Source organism: Oryctolagus cuniculus, chromosome 16 (genome assembly GCF_964237555.1).
Source record: "Oryctolagus cuniculus chromosome 16, mOryCun1.1, whole genome shotgun sequence".
NCBI lineage: Eukaryota > Metazoa > Chordata > Mammalia > Lagomorpha > Leporidae > Oryctolagus > Oryctolagus cuniculus.
Window position 1 is genome coordinate 51,519,586 of NC_091447.1, and position 20,312 is coordinate 51,539,897.

At 58.7% G+C, this 20,312-nt stretch overlaps 1 protein-coding gene across 10 annotated transcripts in view; it reads left to right on the top strand.

The window, feature by feature from the left end:
- The first annotated feature begins 40 nt into the window (after positions 1-40).
- The window catches only part of UBE2D4 (ubiquitin conjugating enzyme E2 D4), a 29,200-nt gene continuing 8,928 nt past the window's right edge, over positions 41-20,312 (top strand). For 2 of the 10 annotated variants that reach the window (XR_011383233.1, XM_051853033.2), the window contains exons 1-5: positions 41-180; positions 701-827; positions 16,062-16,125; positions 18,585-18,616; positions 18,690-18,767. Coding sequence is in view for 7 of the 10 variants with exons in the window: in XM_051853033.2 (XP_051708993.1) it covers positions 18,608-18,616; positions 18,690-18,767 (87 nt within the window). In the remaining 3 variants the exon portion in view is untranslated. Of the gene's footprint in view, positions 601-695; positions 828-11,538; positions 11,697-11,912; positions 12,331-16,061; positions 16,126-16,715; positions 16,864-16,980; positions 17,295-18,584; positions 18,617-18,689; positions 18,768-20,312 lie in introns of those variants that run through there. The other 8 variants (XM_070059872.1, XM_070059873.1, XR_011383232.1 and 5 more) reach the window with 8 other exon arrangements.

Consider the following 20,312-nt stretch of genomic DNA (forward strand, 5'->3'; position numbering starts at 1 on the left):
GAGCGAGCTGCGGGAGCTCCGGGCCGTTTGCAGTTAACTTCCGGCAGGAAAGCCGGTTCTGCCGGCGGGCGTGGGAGCGGGGCTGCCCTGGACGCGGCGCCCGTCGGCCCCCGCCACGCGTGCGTGAAGGCCCTGGCCGGGCTCCTGCGGCGGGATCCGGGCAGCCGCGCGCTGGGCCAGGTGAGCCCCCTGAATTCTTAGACATAAGGGCCCCGTGGCAGCTCTGCGGGTGGCATTTTTGCGTGGTCGTGGTCACAGTTTTATCGTCATCATCATTACTGTTGAGGATACCAGACAGCAGAGCGGCAGTTAAAAGGCTTAGCGTGGAGCAGGCTACCTGCGCTGGAGGCCTTGGCAGGACCCCGGTTGCCGTGTGCGGATTAAGTGAGGAGTAACCGGCTGCCCGGTGCCGTGCGCCCCTCCGGGGAGAACCGGCTGTGGCTCCGCAGGACTGCGGTGGTGCCGTGTGGTGTGGCTGTGCCCCGAGGGGACTCCCGGAGTGAGGGGGTCGGGAGAGCCGGTGACCCTGGGGTCTTGAGGATGACCCTGGAGGGAAGGAGGTCAGGTGACTTAAACAGGAGCGGGCACTTAGCAGAGCAGGTAAGCGCGGATCTCCCTTCTGGGTGCCTGGGTTCCATTCTCCAGGCTCCACTGCCTGATTCCGTTATTTTTTTGTTTGTTTGTTTGTTTGCCAGTGTAGACTCCGGAAGGCAGGAACGGGGCGGCTCAAATAACTGATTCCCTGCCACCCACCTGGGAGACCTGGCTACTGACTGGTCCGGGCCTGGCCCCTGGCCGCTGTGGGCACTGAAGGAGCGAGCTAGCAGGTACGAGAGCTCGCTCTCTGTCTCTGTCTCTGTCTCTGTCTCTGTCTCTGACTTTTATGGCGTTTAAAATAATAACACAGGATTTTGCTGACAAGGATGGGGCAGACCATAGGAACTCAATGTCTTTTTGGTGTTTTCCTGAGCAACCGTCAACAAATGCAAAAATACTAGATAGACATTTTGAGGCCTTACGTGTCAGCTAGAAAGGTTATGAGTACTAGTTTTGTCAAAAGAATTTCCATAAAATAAGTAAAACAAAAAAAATAAAATAATAACATAGATTCACTGAAACCACAGTCTCCTTCATTAATACGACTTGTAGCATTCCTCTGCATCTTGTCTAACTGATCCCTCTCATGGGACTTATATCTCACTTTATTCTAAGAAATGGGCGTTTGGTGCACACCCCTGTGAGACCTGAGCCTGGATCAAGGTGTAACTATTTTAAATTAGGCCTCCATCTTGTAACTTGGGCCTGACCAGGCCCTGAACCCAGAGCCAGAAGCTCCTAACAGTAAATAAATGAACTCCCCTTGTGATAAACTCTCCTAGCAACAGCCGATTAACAGATAACAGAGAAATACCTAGAGTTCCTGGTGTCCTCTCAGGGCAGATAAGATGATCGATAGCTACCTGAGACCCTGCAGTTCGGCACATACACCCCCGCAGCTCGGACCCAATGCTTCGGCCAATCAATTCAAAAGGCATCAGCCCCAAAGCCATCCAGCCACCTTTACTAGGTCCGTCCCGCCACTGGATGCACTGATCAATTCTAAGAGATGTCCTTTGAATTTCCCGCGGGATGAGATGATTTGCTAAATGGTACCATGATGTATAGAATGTCTCTGAAAACCCTATAAAAACCCTGTTAACTGAAGGGTCGGGGCTCTCGATTCAGGCCCGCCGCATCGGTGTTGATTTGGAGACCAGGCCCGGACCTGCAATAAAACTCTCATGTGCTTTACAGTGGTATCGGCTCCTTGGTGGTCTTTGGGGACGGCTGAACTGGGCATAACAACCCCGATCAGAGTGCCGGGATTTGGGTCGCAGCTCCCCTTCTGACCCGGCTTCCTGCTAGTGTACACCCTGGGCACAGCAGGCGACGGCCCCAGAGCTGGGGTGCGCCACCCTGTGCTGCCCACATAGCAGACCCAGACTGAGTTCCTGGCTCCTGGCTTGGCCTGGCCGAGCCCTAGCCATTGTGGGCATCAGGGAGTGAGCAAGTGGATGGAAGATCTCTGTCTCTCTACCTTTCAACTAGATTAAGAAAATAAATAAAAGTAAAAAGAATATGGGCACTAAACATCCTTATAGACAGAATGTCCTGTATACATCCATGACAATGTGCTTTGTTCTCAGATTTGAATTTCGAGGTCAGTAGAATGTGTTAATCCTGCTCAGATACAAACGTAATCTCTGTATGTTTGTGTTCATACCAAACATATACAACTACATACGGGGGACTTTAACAGTTCGTGGAAATATGCAATTGTAATACAAAAATAGGGGTTGAGCATTTGGTACAGAGGTTGCGATGAGCTCGAGACACGCGCATGCTTTGTCGGGATACCAGAGTTCAAGTCCCAGCTGCACTTTGATTCTGGTGTCTGGCTGTGCACAATCTGGGAGGCAGCGGGTTCAAGTGTGCGGTCTCTTCTGTCCACACGGGAGACCTAGATTGGGTTCTGGGCTCCTGGCTTCAGCCTGGCTCAGTGCTGCTGTCGTAGGTGTTTGGGGAATGAACCAGCAGATGAAAGATCTTCCTCTGTCTCTCTGACTCTCTGTCGTTTAAATAAAATGAAAATGAATTTTTTTAAAATAGATTTATTTATTCTATTTGAAGGTCAGAGTTGGAGAGAGAAGAGAGACAGAGAGATCTTCCATTCACTGGTTCACTTCCCAGATGACCACAATGGCCAGGGCTGGACCAGACCAAAGCCAGGAGCTTCATCCAGGTCTTCTGTCTGGATGCAGGGGCCCAAGGATTTGAGCATTTTCCGCTGCCTTCCCAGGCTCATTATCAGGGAGCTGGATCAGAAATGAGCAGCCAGGATGCACACCAGTGCCCACATGGGATGCCAGTGCTGCGGACAGCAGCCCAACCCACTGCATCACAGCGCCGGCCCCGATGCACTTTTTAAAAAGATGAAAACAGGAGCTGGCATCGTTAAGATACCCCTTGCAACACGGGCTTCCCATATCAGAGTGCCCATTCCAGTCCCAGCTATGTAGCTTCTGATCCAGCTTCCTGCTAATGTGCCTGGGAAGGCAGTGGGCCCTGCCACCCATGTGGGAGACCCGGATGGAGCTCCTGACTCCTGGCTTCAGCCTGGCCCAGCTGTGGCTGTTATGACCACTTGGGGGATCAACCAGCAAATGGAAAATCTCTTGATCTTTGTGTCACTCTGCCTTCCAAATAAACATAAATCTTTTTTTTTTTAACAGGCAGAGTGGACAGTTAGAGAGAGAGACAGAGAGAAAGGTCTTCCTTTGCCGTTGGTTCACCCTCCAATGGCCGCCGCGGCCGGCACACTGCGGCCGGTGCACCGCACTGATCCGATGGCAGGAGCCAGGTGCTTTTCCTGGTCTCCCATGGGGTGCAGGGCCCAAGCACTTGGGCCATCCTCCACTGCACTCCCTGGCCACAGCAGAGAGCTGGCCTGGAAGAGGGGCAACCGGGACAGAATCCGGCGCCCCAACCGGGACTAGAACCCGGTGTGCCGGCGCCGCAAGGTGGAGGATTAGCCTATTGAGCCGCGGTGCCGGCTAAATCTTTTTAAAATATTAAAATAACAGCATAAACTTTATTCCCAGCATAAGCTCCAGACACTTCTGTAAACAGTAAAACCAGCCATTTAATCCATTCAGAAAAAAAGGGAGGGCCCTGGGATTGTGACTGCAGTGCAGTCTTTTTCCCATTTTTAACTAAAGAAGACTGGGTGCCCCTGAAAGTTTTTTTTTTTCTTTTTAAGATTTATTTATTTATTTGAGAGGCAGAGTTATAGAGAAAGAACGAGAAAGAGAGAGAGAAATCTTCCATCCACTGCTCACTCTCCCACATGGGTGCAGGGGCCCAAGCACCTGGGGCCATATTTTGCTGCTTTCCCAGGCACACTAGCAGGGAGCTGGATCGGAAGTGGGGCAGCCGGGAATCCAGTGGGGGCCCATATGGGAAGCCCACGCTGCAGGCGGCGGCTTTACCCGCGATGCCACAGTGTCGGCCAGAAAGGTTTTTCTAAGTCTAGGAAACAAGAGGAAGTGAAAGGAGCCACATCAGGACTGGAAGAGGCCGACTTCCTACTGCAGCTGTCGTGAGGTTGCCCTGGGGGCGTGAGAGGATGCCCTGGAGTGGTGGTGGAGCAGGACCGTCTGCTGAAGCCGTCAGGGACTTTCCCCAAACACCTCCCACTAAGCAGATGCTACCACTCTGTCTAGAAACTCAAGCAACAAGCCTTGAGCGTCCCCAGGAAACACTGCCAGTCCTTTGCCCTCGACTGGTCTGCTTTTGCTGTGACTGGAACACAGCTGCCTCCTGGTATCCCTGGCTTTGATTGGGCTTTGTCTTTAGGATCACACGGGGGGAGCCGTGTCTCGTCTCTTGTTACAGTTCCTGGAGGAAATTTCAGGATCCGGATCCCACGTGATTAAAATTTCCATCGAAGGTGCCTCTCTTGTCTGCAGCTGCTATGGGCCCATCAAGCAGGGAGCTGGCTCAACTTTAATTTTTCTTTTGAAAACTCGTTTTGCTTTTTTATTATTTTCATTTTAATTGAAAGTCATACAAAGAGGGAGAGAGGGGTATTTTCCATCCACTGGTCTATTCCCCAACTGCTTAAAACAACCAGGCTGAGGCCAGAAACCCAAAAGTAAGTCCAGCTGCGCCATGTGGGCAGCAGGGAGCCCGTAACTTGAGCCATCATCTGCTGCCTCCAGAGTGCTCGTTGCAGGAGGCTGGGTCTTCAGCGTGGAGCCAGGGCCTGAACCAGGCGCGCCAGTACAGGACGCAGGCATCCCAAGCAGCTGCTGCTGCTGCTTTTAATATTTATTTATTTATTTATTTGAAAGTCAGAGTTAGAGGAGAGGCAGAGAGAGAGTTCTTCCATCCACTGGTTCACTCACCAGATTGCCACAACGGCCGGAGCCACGCCATTCCAAAGCCAGGAGCCAGGAGCTTCCTCCACTTCTCCCACGCGGGTGCAGGAGCCCAAAGACTTGGACCATCTTCTACTGCTTTCCTAGGCCACAGCAGAAAGCCAGGTAGGAAGTGGAGCGGCCAGGTCTCGAACTGGCACCCATATGGGATGCCGGCGCCTCAGGCCAGGGTGTTAACCCGCTGCACCACGGCGCTGGACCCCCAAGCAGCTTCTTAACTGCTGTGTGAAACTCCCATCCCCATGATGACCTCAGTGTTACACAGAAAGCCTCTGACAAAACTCAACTCTCATGATCAAAACATTCCACAGACGAGGGGTAGGAGAGAATTCACTCGGCACGGTAACCTTAACCGCAAGGGGCCCAGGACCACCACAGCAATCTTGAATTAGAACAAAGTGAAAAGACTTGGTTCTTCACTTTAAAATGTAATACAAAGCAACAGGAATGCAGGCGTAAGGATAAGCATACAGACCAGTGCACTACAACTGGTGAGTGAGAGGTGAAACCCGCAAGACAACAAGGCCACGTCCCCTCGATGGGGAAAACAACCTCTTCAACAGACCACTGCGAAACTCGGCCTCCCACGTGTGCGACGTGATTGGATTCCTGCCTCGCTTACAGTTAACTCAGAATGAGGCAGACACACCGAGTCATCCCAGAGGTCCTTCAAATAAAAAGGGAGGCAAGAAGGCCAGGGTCATGGTCCATCAGAAGGACCCGGACTGCTGCGTTGGACTTACGGACACAGAAAGGGGCCACAGCCAAGACTCACAGCTGGAATCGAGGGCTCCAGGAGGCACAGCCCTGTCGCACCCACTGTAGCCCCGTGAAGTCTGTGTGGCACTGCTTAGGAAGTTTCATTTTTATTTGAAAGGCAGAGAGAGCAAAGATCTTCCACCTGCTGGTTCACTCCTTAAATGTCCACAAGCCCTAGCTGCGCCAGGCCAAAGCCAGGACCCCGGAACTCCATCTGGGCCTCCCACCCCGGGTGGCAGGGACCCAAACCCGGAAGCCATCACCTGCTGCCTGCTGGGTGCGCACCAGCAGGAAGTGGACTCAGCAGAGCCGGGGCTGGGACCCAGGCACTCGGATAGGGATGCGTGTGTCCCTGCTGGTGTCTTAACCACTGCAGCGAACGCCTGGTTTGTGTTGTGCTTGCACTCTGTGGGGCTGGAAGGTGCTGAGTTCACGTGCTTCCAAGCCTCTCAGCTTGCGGGAGCTTGCCACAGCTGCAATAGAAGATCCTGAGAGTTTGCATGTCAGCAACAGAATAGAGTGGGGAGCGGGGCGGAACTATTCTGCGGGCCCTAATTTCCCGGGGATGTGCACAGTGAGAAGCCAGCTCAGCCACTTCCAAGCCACTTGTGCGCATTGCTTCCCAAATTCACATGCAGTGACAGTGACTTACAGTTAGCCATGCTGGGACTATCTACACCACAGAAACAGACAAATTCTACAAACCGGGCTTTTCAAGGTATTTATTACTTTTTACATATTCCTATTTTAATTTTTAAATTTTGGCTTGTTACATAAATAGTAGACACATTTACCAGGTACTATGCAATGTTTTAATACATGTATACGCTTAGTAATATTCAAATCAAAGCAAACCTATCTACTCAAACATTTTTCATTTCTTTATGGTAAAAATACTCAAAAATCCTTTCTTCTAGCTTTTTGTAGAAAAATACATAGAACAATTATTGTTGGCCGGCGCCGCGGCTCACTAGGCTAATCCTCCGCCTAGCAGCGCCGGCACACCGGGTTCTAGTCCCGGTTGGGGCGCCGGATTCTGTCCCAGTTGCCCCTCTTCCAGGCCAGCTCTCTGCTGTGGCCCTGGAGTGCAGTGGAGGATGGCCCAAGTCCTTGGGCCCTGCACCCCATGGGAGACCAGGAGAAGCACCTGGCTCCTGCCATCGGATCAGCGTGGTGCGCCCGCTGCAGCGCACCGGCCACGGCGGCCATTGGAGGGTGAACCAACAGCAAAGGAAGACCTTTCTCTCTGTCTCTCTCTCTCTCACTGTCCACTCTGCCTGTCAAAAAAAAAAAAAAAAAAGAGAGAGAGAGAGAACAATTATTGTTATCTATACTCACCCTACTGTGCAAAAGAACACTTATTTTAAAGGCTTATTTATTTATTTGAAAGGTGGTGTTACAGAAAGACAAAGAGAGGCAGAGAGAGAGAGAGAGAGAGATCTTCCACCATGGTTCACTCCCCAAATGGCCAGGAGTCATGGAGCTTTATCTGGGTCTCCCTCATGGGTGCAGGGGCCCAAGCACTTGGGCCGTCTTCCACTGCCTTCCCAGGTGCATTAGCAGGGAGCTGGGTTGGAAGTGGAGCAGCCGGGGCTTGAACCAGTGTCCACATAGGATGCAGGCATCCCAGGCGGCGGCTTAACCCACTGTGCCACATGCTGACCCCACAAAGAGCTGCTTTATTTTATTTTAGAGAGACAGGAAAATGTGTTGCAATTCCTGACGTAACCAAAGTATTATAGCCCTATGCTAACTTCCAAACTAAATTCTGGAAGGTGAGGAATAAGAATACTGAGTATATATTAAAAAAAAAAAAAAAAAAAGGCCGGCGCCACGGCTCACTAGGCTAATCCTCCACCTTGCGGCGCCGGCACCCCAGGTTCTAGTCCCGGTCGGGGCGCCGGATTCTGTCCCAGTTGCCCCTCTTCCAGGCCAGCTCTCTACTGTGGCCAGGGAGTGCAGTGGAGGATGGCCCAAGTGCTTGGGCCCTGCACCCCATGGGAGACCAGGAGAAGCACCTGGCTCCTGCCTTCGGATCAGCGCGGTGCGCTGGCCGCGGCGGCCATTGGAGGGTGAACCAACGGCAAAAGGAAGACCTTTCTCTCTGTCTCTCTCTCTCACTGTCCACTCTGCCTGTCAAAAAAAAAAAAATTAAAAAAAAAAAAACAGGAAAAAATAAACATGATGGGGTGGTACATTAAAAAGCACAAAATGGGGGCCGGTGCTGTGGCACAGCAGGTTAAAGCCCTGGTCTGAAGCACCAGCACCCCATATGAGTGCCAGTTCTAGGCCTGGCTGCTCCTCTTCTGATCCTGCTGTCTGCTACGGCCTAGGAAAGCAGTAGAAGGTGGCCCAAGTCCTTGTTCCCCTGTACCCGCGTGAGAGACCCAGAAGAAGCATCTGGCTCCTGGCTTTGGATTGGCACAGCTCTGGCCATTGCAGCCATCTGGGGAGTGAACCAATGGATGGAAGACCTCTCTCTGTCTCAGCCTCTCTCTGTAACTCTTTCAAATAAATAAAATAAATCTTAAAAAATGCACAGAATGCCGGCGCCGTGGCTCAATAGGCTAATCCTCCACCTTGCGGCGCCGGCACACCGGGTTCTAGTCCCGGTCAGGGCGCCGGATTCTGTCCCGGTTGCCCCTCTTCCAGGCCAGCTCTCTGCTATGGCCAGGGAGTGCAGTGGAGGATGGCCCAAGTCCTTGGGCCCTGCACCCCATGGGAGACCAGGAAAAAGCACCTGGATCCTGGCTCCTGCCATCGGATCAGCGCAGTGCGCCGGCTGCAGTGGCGGCCATTGGAGGGTGAACCAACGGCAAGGGAAGACCTTTCTCTCTCTGTCTCTCTCTCTCACTGTCCACTCTGCCTGTCAAAAAAAAAAAAAAAAAAAGGCACAGAATAAGGTGGTGGTTATAAATCAAAACATTGTAATTAGACAACATAAGTGTGCTAAATGTTTGAGTTACCAGACAAAAGTCGTGGGGCAAGTGCATTTCGTAGTAGCTAAGATGCCCACAGCCTAATAGCAGAGCACTGGGTTTGAGTCCAAGTGCTGCTCCTGATCCCCACGTCCTGCCAGTACACACCCTGGGAGGCGGCACGCGGTGGCCCAAGCTGCTGGGTCCCCACCACCTCCGTGGGAGGCCTGGATTGCACCGCCAGCTCCCAGCTTCAGGCCGGCCCAGCCCCCAAGCCACTGCGGACATTTAGGGGTCACACAGCAGATGGAAGCCTGCAGGTCTCTCCCTCCTTGCCTCTCAAATAAATAAAAAGAACACTTGTCCGTCCTTCTCATGACAGCCATCCTAGCAGTGGGAAGTAGCTTTGATCTGCATGTCTCCAATGACCAATGATGGTTTTTGAAATTAAAGATATACTCATGTATTTATTTGAAAGGCAGAGCAACAGAGAGAGGGGGAGAGACGGAGACAGATTCATTCTCCAAGTGGCCGCTGAAGCCAGGAGCCAGAAGCTTCATATGGGTCTCCCACATGGGTGGCAGGGGCCCAAGTACTGGGGCCATCTTCCCCTGCCATCTCAGGTACATGATCAGGAAACTGGATCAGAACCAGAACAGCCAGAACTTGAACAGGCATTTATATGGAATCCCACTTTGCAAGCTGGGGCTTAAACCACTACCAGAACCCCCACCCTGAGCAATCTTTTTTTTTTTTTTTTTAATGTGCTTTTTGGCTAGTCGTATCCCTTCTTTGAAGAACTATATTCTCAAATTTTTTGCCCAGTTTTTATTGAGGTTGTCTTTTTTTATTATTAAGTTGTGCCTGTTCCTGAGCAGGGGGGACTGGCTCCCTGGAACGGGGGGGGGGGTCTCCTCCCTCCCCGCCTATTCCCAAGGTAGGGGCACTCGGCTGCCCCGCCTCCTGGGAGCCCCTGCAGCGCCCAGCCGGGTGGCAGAGCCCAGTTGTCTTCAGGGACCCCAGGAGGTGGCCCCTGGCTCCTGGGACTGGGGGGGGACGGGACGGGGGGGGTGCAGGGGAAGGGAACTCCCCACCAGGAGAGCCAAAGACAGGGTTTGCCTTAGCCCAGGAGCCCCCCCAGCGCCCCCCTCTCCCCCCGGGCGGCCAGCTGCTTTCCCCCCTAGCCCTGCCCTGCGCTGCATGGTCCCCTACCCTGGGCAGCCAGGAAGGAATGCAAACGGGGGAGAATCATCCACGGACATTAAAAAAAATTAAAAAGACTGTAGGGCCCTCTCCCACCTCCGCTCACCCCCACTCCGCCACCCCCAAGCCCCTTTCCCTGAGGGGCCCGCCGCCCCCACCCCTGGCCCAGCGTGGAGTGCCAAGGCCCGCCCCGCCCCCTCCCCGGGCCTGGGAGTGAGATTGCACATGAACTACTGTAAAGGAGGAGGAGCGGCGTCGAGAAATGTGAACCGCTAGAGTATCCGTGATACGAGAATAAACTAAACGCCTTTGTAACAAAAAAAAAAAAAAAAAAAAAGTTGTGCCTGTTGTTTTTAGTCTGGATCCTACACCCTTGTTAGAAACCTAATTGTCAAATTCTCCTCCCATTCTCGGGCTTATCTTTTTTGCTTTTTGCTTTCTTGATGGTGCTGTCTGAAGTGCCAAAGTTTCACGTTTTAATGAGGTCAAATTGATCCACTTTTAGACTTTTTGTGCATTTTTGCAGTATTTTTGTACATGGAAAATTATTTGAAAGTAACAAAATTAAATATCACATGTATGCCTAATAGAGTTTAGAAAACTATGCACTAAACCACCCACAAGGAGTAGAAATACAATTTTTCATGTTCTACTCTGGACAAGTCTAGTGGTTTGTTTGTTTGTTTGTTTTCCTGGCTTAGTCCCATGATGCGACTTCTCTGTAGAGAATTCGCGGATTATAACACAAAAATGTAAGATCTTCCGCTCTCTAGGTAGGAGAGCCAGGCACACGCTGGGACACCGAGGTGCGGCGCTTAACCTGAGCCCCAGAGCGCTTGAGCTCATTTTGGAAGGTGCTTTTAGGGCATCCCAGATAAAGCGATACGGGTGGAAGCACTGGACGGCCAGCCGGGCTGGAGCTCAGCGCACACGCGCGGCCGCGGCCTCTCGTGGCGCTGAGTGGGTTTGGGGCTGGAGGCGGCGCGGCAGCTTCGCGGAGAGGGAGTTCATGAAGTGCGGAGGAGACTCCGGGAGCGAAAGGGAAGCCGGACCCGGCCGGGAAAGGATAGCGTCTGCGATCCACGGTGCGTGCCGACCGCGCGCACACGCGGGGATGCCCGCGGGACAAGCCCAGGCGACCCCTGCGGTCCAGCCTGACTCCCCTGGCGCCCCCTCCGCGGGGAGCTGCGGCGGCTCTCGCCTTCGCGTGTCAGGTTCGCTCTTACTCCATTTCCTGCCTGCGACCCAGGAGACGGATTCTACGCCCCAAATTGGGAAACCCCGACCCACACACCACGTGGGTCTTGGGAAGAGGGGCTGAGGCGGAATTAAGCGGGGGCCACGCGTGGCTTGCGGCTGCGGTTCCCAGCCCTGGCGGCGTATCACCACCGCCCGCTCTGCCGCTCCACCGCACGAGGCCGCGTCCGTGCGTGCGTGCGTGGCAGCAGGTGCAGCGCGCCGGACTACGACGTGACAGCAGGTGCAGCGCGCCGGACTACGACGTCCCGGCGGGGGCGCGCACAGAGCGGGAACCTGCAGCCCGCGGAGGCGCCCGCGGCGCACAGGGCAACACGCGGCGGGCGTCACCGTGTCCGGCCCCCTACGGGCCCTGGCCCAAGCCACAGGGCAGGGCGCGCGGGCGAACGCCCGCTGGGGCCCTCGGCCGCCGGGACACGCGGCGCCGGCGTCCGCCCCACAGTGCCTCGCGGCGCGCACGCGCAGGCGGCGGCTCCCAGCGTGCAGCGCGCGGCCGAGCCCGCAGCGGGCCGCCTCTGGCCGCCCCGCCGGGCCGCCGGGCCCCAGACGCGGGAGGATGGCGCTGAAGCGGATCCAGAAGGTAAGGGAGCCGCCCACCCACGCTCCGCCCTGGGCGTCCAGGTGTGGAGACGAAGGCGGGGCGTCGCCGCCGAGTGACTGGCGGCCGGCCCGCGAGCCAGGAACCGCCGCCGGCGCGGTGGGCGGGGGCCGTGGGCTTGGCCGCCGGCGCGGTGGGCGGACCCGCGTCCCGGGGGCGGGGCCACCGGCGCGGTGGGAGGGGCCGTGTCCCGGGGGCGGGGCCTGCCGCAGACGCCTTGCGGGGCGGCGGCAGGTGCAGCTCCGCGGTAGCTGGGTGCTCGTCCTAGAGTGTGAGGAGTGCGGGCGGAAGACAACGACGGTCTTTGCAGTTCGGCCGCGCTAGTGAGCTGTTAGCGCACCTGCCTCCAGGCTTGTCAACGATCGTATTTGGTGCCCGCCTTGTTCGCGTGGCGTCCGTGTCGCTGTTTGATAGCAGGGGTGGCCATCACCTTGCGCGTTAACTGCCCAGGAGTTCACGGCGGGTCATTGGTCGGAGTGGCAGGACGCGGGGTTGGTGGGCGGGACTTGGCCAGGCTGCGGTCCTGTTTAGGCCTTCCTGGCCTGCATGCACTCCCGTCTGTACGACTCCCGCCCAGGGCTCCGGTCCTTGTGTGATGCCCGTGGGGGCAGCCCGGGTAAGCTGTCGGCCTGGGTGCTTTGCGAACGCGCTATGTGTTAAGGTTTGTAGTGCCAGAGGGTGCAGCCTCACAGGGCGTTGTACAAGGTTTTCCTGGGGATGGAGCTGGGCCTCTGAGCCGGCCTGTCAGGGGAGCCTGCGGAAAAGCCCGGGGTGTGGACAGCTCTGAGCTGCAGGGGCTTTGGCCTGAACTGGCCTTTCTTGGCCCCACCTGTTCAGTCGCCGCTCAGCTGTCCCGGGAGTGCCTTCACACATGGACATGGCTGTGCCAGTCCCTGAGGCTCGATGGTGGAGGTGAGAGATGAGAACAGCGGGGAGGTGAGCACAGAGGGAGGTGAGCACAGAGGGAGGTGAGTGCAGAGGGAGGTGAGTGCAGAGGGAGGTGAGAGCTGCACGGAGGTGAGTGCAGCGGGGAGGTGAGCGCAGGGGGAGGTGAGCGCAGAGGGAGGTGAGTGCTGGGGGAGGTGAGCTCAGGGGGAGGTGAGCACAGGGGGGAGGTGAGCTCAGGGGGAGGTGAGGGCAGAGGGAGGTGAGCTCAGGGGGAGGTGAGGGCAGAGGGAGGTGAGCGCAGAGGGAGGTGAGGGCAGGGGGAGGTGAGCACAGGGGGAGGTGAGCACGGGGGGGGGGAGGTGAGTGCAGGGGGGAGGTGAGCGCAGAGGGAGGTGAGCGCAGGGGGAGGTGAGGGCAGCACGGAGGGGAGCGGCGTGATGGCAGAGTGCTGTGGGTGCAGAGCGGGGAGGTGAGTGGGGCAGAGCGGTTCATCGGGACACCGTGGCCCCATGTTTCGGAGGCGCCCTCTGCCCCCCTTCTGGGCCTCAGTGGTTCCCAGGCTCCCCTGCACGTCCAGGTCCAGTGAGGACAGGGGTTCAGGGGGGCTGTGCCCACTGAGAGCAGCCAGTGAGGGGCTGGAGGGGTGGGGGAGGCAGCCCTTGGGGGCAAAACACGCCGACCTGTCCTGTTAGCTGGCTCTGGCTTTAATACCCTCGTCATGGCCAAACACATTTGCAGGGAAGTGAGGGCAACAGCAGGTGGCCAGAGAGGTGAGGGCTAGTGGCGTGATGAGTGGACCAGACACATCCAGGGGATCAGCAGAGTGGGTTTTTAAAGATTTATTTATTTATTTGAAAGAGTTACAAAGAGACAGGAGAGGCAGAGAGAGAGGTCTTCCATCCGCTGGTTCACTCCCCAACTGGCCACAACAGCCGGAGCTGTGCTGATCAGGAGCCAGGAGCCAGGAGCTTCCTCCGGGTCTCCCACAGGGTGCAGGGGCCCAAGGACTTGGGCCATCTTCTACTGCTTTCCCAGGCCATAACAGAGAGCTGGATTGGAAGTGGAGCAGCCGGGACTGGAACTGGTGCCCATATGGGATGCCGGCACTGCAGGCGGTGACTTTACCCACTACACCACAGCGTTGGCCCCTGCAGGGTCTTTGTGGACGAGGCAGAGCTGGTCCCGTGGAAGGAGAAACACCACGGGCCAGGTGTGCCCTGGACGCGGGGATTGCCCTCCCCTGAGGTGTCCCTGCCACAGGAACGCTGTCCCACATGCCGCCCTCCGTGGGACCCGCAGTGTGCTGGACCGGGAAGGCTGGCATGCGAGGAAGCTTCCTCTTCCATGCAAACTCCGCTTGAGAGCCTGAGAGCCACTGTGCGGCTCCCGGCAGGGAGCACTGGGGGGGGGGGCGCAGGGGGGAGGTGAGCACAGCGGGAGGTGAGCGCAGAGGGAGGTGAGCGCAGAGGGAGGTGAGCACAGAGGGAGGTGAGCGCAGAGGGAGGCGAGGGCAGGGGGGAGGTGAGCACAGCAGGAGGTGAGGGCAGAGGGGAGGTGAGCACAGCAGGAGGTGAGGGCAGGGGGAGGTGAGCGCAGGGGGGAGGTGAGCACAGCGGGAGGCGAGGGCAGGGGGAGGTGAGCACAGAGGGAGGTGAGCACAGAGGGAGGTGAGCACAGCGGGAAGTGAGCACAGCGGGAGGTGAGGGCAGGGGGGAGGTGAGCACAGCAGGAGGTGAGGGCAGAGGGGAGGTGAGCACAGCGGGAGGTGAGGGCAGGGGGAGGTGAGCGCAGGGGGGAGGTGAGCACAGAGGGAGGTGAGCACAGCGGGAGGCGAGGGCAGGGGGAGGTGAGCACAGAGGGAGGTGAGCACAGAGGGAGGTGAGCACAGCGGGAAGTGAGCACAGCGGGAGGTGAGGGCAGGGGGGAGGTGAGCACAGTGGGAGGTGAGGGCAGAGGGGAGGTGAGCGCAGAGGGAGGTGAGCACAGCGGGAGGTGAGCACAGAGGGAGGTGAGCGCAGGGGGGAGGTGAGCGCAGAGGGAGGTGAGCGCAGAGGGAGGTGAGGGCAGAGGGGAGCTGAGCGCAGAGGGAGGTGAGCACAGGGGGGAGGTGAGCGCAGGGGGGAGGTGAGCGCAGAGGGAGGTGAGCACAGGGGGGAGGTGAGCGCAGGGGGGAGGTGAGCGCAGAGGGAGGTGAGCGCAGAGGGGAGGTGAGCGCAGAGGGAGGTGAGCGCAGAGGGAGGTGAGCACAGGGGGGAGGTGAGCACAGAGGGAGGTGAGCCAGTGTTGATGTCCCATAAGGGGGGTCTGGCTATGGTGCAGTTTCTGGCCCCTCCGGGCGTGGTGGGAAGCAGGTTAGCCTTGGGCTCCTGTGCCTGTGGTCTCCTCGTTCAGGACCCTGGGACTTTCAGACACCAGTGTTGGGAGGGGTGGGGGATTGAGATACAGAGCCTTGGGGCTGGTGCTGCGGCCTCCCACATGGGCGCCAGTTCATGTCCTGGCTCTTCTACTCCCGATCCAGCTCCCTGCTGTGGCCTGGGAAAGCAGTGGAAGATGGGCCAAGTGCTTGGGCCCCTGCACCCACATGGGAGACCAGGAAGAAGCTCCTGGCTTCCAATCAGCCTAGCTCTGGCTGTTGTGGCCATTTAGGGAGTAAACCAGTGGCTGGAAGAACTCTCTCTCTGTCTCTCCCTCTCTCTAATTCTGCCTCTCAAATAAATAAAATCTTTTTCTTAAGAAAAAAAATAAGCCAGCGCCACGGCTCAATAGGCTAATCCTCCGCCTGCGGCACCGGCACCCCGGGTTCTAGTCCCAGTTGGGGCGCCGGATTCTGTCCCGGTTGCCCCTCTTCCAGGCCAGCTCTCTGCTGTGGCCCAGGAGTGCAGTGGAGGATGGCCCAGGTGCTTGGGCCCTGCACCCCATGGGAGACCAGGAGAAGCACCTAGCTCCTGGCTTTGGATCAGCGCAGTGCGCCGGCCACAGCGCGCCTGCTGCAGCAGCCATTGGAGGGTGAACCAACGGCAAAGGAAGACCTTTCTCTCTGTCTCTCTCTCTCACTGTCCACTCTGCCTGTCAAAAAAAAAAAATTTTTTTTTAAATAAATAAGAAGAAATACGGAGCCTCATCCAGCGCTGACACCCCCAGCCCTTCTCCTGGGCCTGGCTCTCTGGGGCTCTTTCTGTCCTGGGTACTGGGAGGGGAGTGTCCCCCACCTGAGCAGCAGGGAGCTAGGCCTGGGGAAGCCAGCCCTGGCTGTGATGACCTCTACCCCTACCTGCCAGCCTGAAGCTCCATGACCTTGGTGCAGCTTCACCTCTTTCATGTCTGTTTTTCGAGCCAGGAGAGGGCCCTGTGAGCACCTTGTCTCCAGCCCCTCCCACCAAGAGACTCTGCGGGCAGGCGGGAGGCTGTGTGTGGCCCACCCCAGCCACGCCCCAGCCTGACCGCTGTGTCCTGTCCTAGGAACTGACCGACCTGCAGAGAGATCCTCCGGCCCAGTGCTCCGCGGGACCCGTGGGGGACGACCGTGAGTATCCTGGGTGGCCGCGGGCTGCGGGGCCTTGCACTTAAGAGGGCTGTGCTTGTCAGCTGAGCAGTGAGCTGTTTTCCTGCCATTTGTCCATTAACACGCTGCCCCAGCTGGGTGGTCAGCTTACTCCCAGAATGCAGCTGGCTCGCCCCAGCTCACCCCTCCCTTCACAGGGCCTGTCCCGGTCAGTGTCCCGTGGGCTGGGAAGTGCCTCTGCCTGCCAAGGGTGCAGGTGCAAGTGCCGTGGCTGGTGGCAGGAACTGGGGCCACTGCAGCCCCTGCGCCACAGAGGGGGTGGTTCCTGTTCTCTCTCCCACTTCCGCTTTCCCCAGGGGACACCGAGAAGCAGCCGCAGGCAGCTGCTCAGAGGTTAGAGAAGCAGCACCGCTGGCCCCTGTGCTCCTCACGGCCGGGCGCTGCCCAGGGCTGGGGCTGCCAGGTCTGAACTCGCCCCCACCCTGGCCTCCTGGGCTCGAGACACCGCGCTCTACCTGAGGCTTGGGGCAGCAGCCGTGGCAGACAGGCGGGCAGGGCAGGTGCTGCTACAGGAGGTGGCGCCCAGCACCCTTGCTCACAGTCGTCCACAGGTGCTAGCAACCCTGTGCCCGTCCGAGGTTCTGACACGCACCACGACACAGGCAGACGGACAGCTAAGAGACGCAAGCCGGAAACCACAGGGCAAATACTGCCGGCTTCCCACACGGAAGCCGAGTCGGGCAAGTCCCCAGAAAGTAGGTGAGAGTGCAGCAGAGGCTGGGGAGGGGGTGGGGCGGGGCTCCTGTCTGGGTGACGGCAGTCACACCGCACCGAGTGCTTGAATGGCGTATCTTACGTTCTATATATTTTACACAGGTCTGTTAAGAAAGAGAAAATTCACAGAGCTAGGGAAAAGGGGGGTCCTGGCCCCAGGTCGGCAGAGGCGCCCAGGCGGGTGGGCCCCGCAGGAGGCTCAGCCCGCTTTGAAGGATGCCCCTCCGTGGCTCCTGCGCCCACTCAGCTCCCACGGCCGCTCACCTCACCTGTCCAGTCCAAGTGACTCTGTAGGGAGAGCTGACGATGCAGCCTTAGCGCCTGGAGGCAGCTCCTCCACGCAGCTCCGCGCCCACCCGTGCCTGCACCACAGCAGCTCCACGCCCGCCCTGGCCTGCACCACAGCCCCGTGCCCGGTGAGGCTCTGTCCCCGCCCCGGGCACACAGCTCCCTCCCGGCATGCTCTCTGTGGGGCCGTCTTCTCTCACTGCTCGCAAGCCCTGCTCTGTCACTCAGGCGTCCAGGTGACCTGTTCACCAAGGTGCGCTCCTGTTACCTGGCGCTCCCACGGGCTCCTGTTCTGACACAGGGCGGCTGTCAAAGCCCTGTCACGGCCGTCGAGGACAGAAGTCGTCACTCAGGTGGCCTTAGTGCACAGGGGCCTTCTCTGCCGCCACGTTTCTCTGGGCCGGGAACTTCTGTTTAGTCCCAGCGCTGTGACCTGTGACCTCACCCCACGCCCCAGCGCCCTCCTGGTCCCGCTGTCACGGGTGGAGCTGGTCGGGTATTTGAATTGGTGATGGGAAGCCCAGGCCACAATAAGCCTGAAGCCTCGCGCCGATTCCACGCCCGTCCTGAGTCCAGTGAGAAGCATTTCCCCAGAGGCTGTGGACCCACTGCCCGGGACTCTCAGACGTGGGAGCCAGGGAGCGCACGGGAGCTGCTCTGGGCTGGGCAGAGCAGTGCCGACCCGAGACCCCGCGGAGGAGCGGGAGGTGTCATGCCCAGAAGGCTCTGACCCGTGGGGGAGCCCAGCCTGGCTGCTGCAGGGAGAGGTCTCCTCTCGCCTGGTCCCCGAGTCCGGGTGAGCCAGAGAGGACGCAGGCGGGGTGGCCCTGGGAGGCCCCATGGCCATGGGCAGTCAGATCCTGAGAGGGACTCCTGGGAGGGGGCTTCGAGTGAACCGAGTGAAGCCAGGGGAGGGAAGGGGTTGTCGAGCCGCGTGCAGAGTGGCTGAGGCTTCGGTGCCCTGCAGAGGGGCCGAGCGTCCTCAGACTCTGGGCGTGGCTCCGAGAGGCTTCTCCTGACAGCAGCGTCTGGCTGCCTGGGACCTCGGCCCCCACCAGCGGGGAGACTTAGGGTAGACGGGCCAGCGTGTGGCCTGTGGCGATGGCCTGGTCCATGGAGGGCCTGCACTCGGCGGTCAGCGCGAGTGGCCCTGCTTGTCGGTGTCAGCAGTTTGGCCTCACGGGCCGAAGGTGACGCAGGCTGTGCAGCTGGCCCCCCCATGCTCCTCTGCGTCGTTCCCTGTAGTGAGCCCGGGGTGAGCGCAGCCGCTGTCAGCTCGGGGAGGTCGAGTGAGTGACTGGTCCCACGGGTGGTTCAGGGAACCCCACTCCTGCCTGGCGTCGGAAGTGAGGGCGGGCCTGGCGGTAGAGCCCACTTGCCAGCTGGGCCTCACGTGCCGTCTCTCTTTTGTCTTGCAGTGTTCCACTGGCAGGCCACCATCATGGGCCCGGTACGTTGAGCTCCAGTTTGCGCCTCGTCCTTGTGCGTGGCGTGGCCACTGATCTCCCTGTGTCTCCTTGCAGACGGACAGTCCCTACCAAGGAGGGCTTTTCTTCCTGACCATCCACTTCCCTACGGACTACCCTTTCAAGCCCCCGAAGGTGAGCAGCGCAGCACCCAGTGAAGAGAGCTGAGAGCCGCGGCTCCCGGGACGCCAGACCTGGACTCGCAGAGCGAGAGGGGTCAGGGTGGGGAAGGGCTCCCGGGACGCCAGACCTGGACTCGCAGAACAAGAGGGGTCAGGGTGGGGAAGGGCTCCTGGGATGCCAGACCTGGACTCGCAGAGCGAGAGGGGTCAGGGTGGGGAAGGGCTCCTGGGATGCCAGACCTGGACTCGCAGAGCGAGAGGGGTCAGGGTGGGGAAGGGCTCCTGGGAAGTCGCGCTCCTGCGGCTGCCGCAGCTGCTGTGACACCTGGTCGTGCCTCCAGGCACCGGCTCCCCCTGCAGTGCCTTCCAGCCCAAGACCAGGCTGTCAGCTAAGACGATTTGCCCGGAACGCGCGTGTGGACAAATGCTGGGATACTTCGGCTCACCAGACTTGCTGTGGAGGGCGGGGCTTGCTGCTAGTGTCTAGTGGGTAAGAGCCAGGGGTGCTGCTCCGGGACAGCCCCCTCCCACAGCAGAGAACGTTCCAGCCCAGGAGTCAAGGGCCAAGGTGGAGACGCCTGGCCCGGGACTCTGCAGATGGGTTCTGTTTATTAAGGTGCCGCTCATGCGCACACCCCGTGGCATGGGGGAGCTGCAGAGACCAGCCCCCTGGACTGTGCCTGCTGGACCAGCTGCCCCGTGCACTGAGGCTCAGAGCCCTGTGGAGCAAACAGGGATGTCGTGCCTAGGAGCAGCACAGGCCGGAGCCCAGCAGCCTTTGTGTGCAAGTGGTCTGGGGTGGGAGGGGCCAGACTGCTGCAGCCCTGGAGTGGGTGTCAGCTGAGGGGCCGACCTGTGACTCCAGAGGAGGGTGGAGTGTGGGGCGGGAAGAGGAGGCCCCGGCTGCTGGGAGGTGGAACCCAGGTTCACGGCCCCTTTACTGCTCTTCCCTGTTTCTGGTTCAGCGGTGGTGCAGGCTTATTTGTGAGCTAGAGACCTAGCGGTGGGCACACGGAGGGCCGTCTGCTGTAGACCCAGCAGGGCCCAGCTGGCAGCCCCACAGGCTCCTCCGGGTCTTCCCTGTGTCCGCCAGTGCACGCCTTCGGTCTCATCTCCAAAATGCGGGAACTAAGGCTCGGAAAGGACGCATCGTTTCCTGAGGTGACGGGCCCGTCGCTGAGGGTGGACCCCCGGCACGCCGCCTTTAGAGCTGTGTTGTGGACTGATTTTAGCTTAGAAACAAGTTGCAGAAATAGTACAAGGGGCTTCCGTGAACCCCTCGCCCGCCTCCGCCGTTGCCAGCGCCCGCGTCACTGCCCTGCCCCGAGCCGAGAGCCTTGCAGCCGGCGTCCTCCGAGGGCCGCGGCGCCCGGCTCCTGGTGACCGGCGGTCACTGCCGCCGTCCGCGCTGGGGCCTCGGTTGCCCTGGTGGTGTTGAGGGGTGTGGCTCTGTCACGGCGTCAGGCCCTCACTTGGGGTTTCTGTGACGTTTTCTCGGGTCTGCGCATGGTCAGGGCGGTGCAGCCTGGGGCGGGAGGCCGCCGTGCAGCCCTTTCTC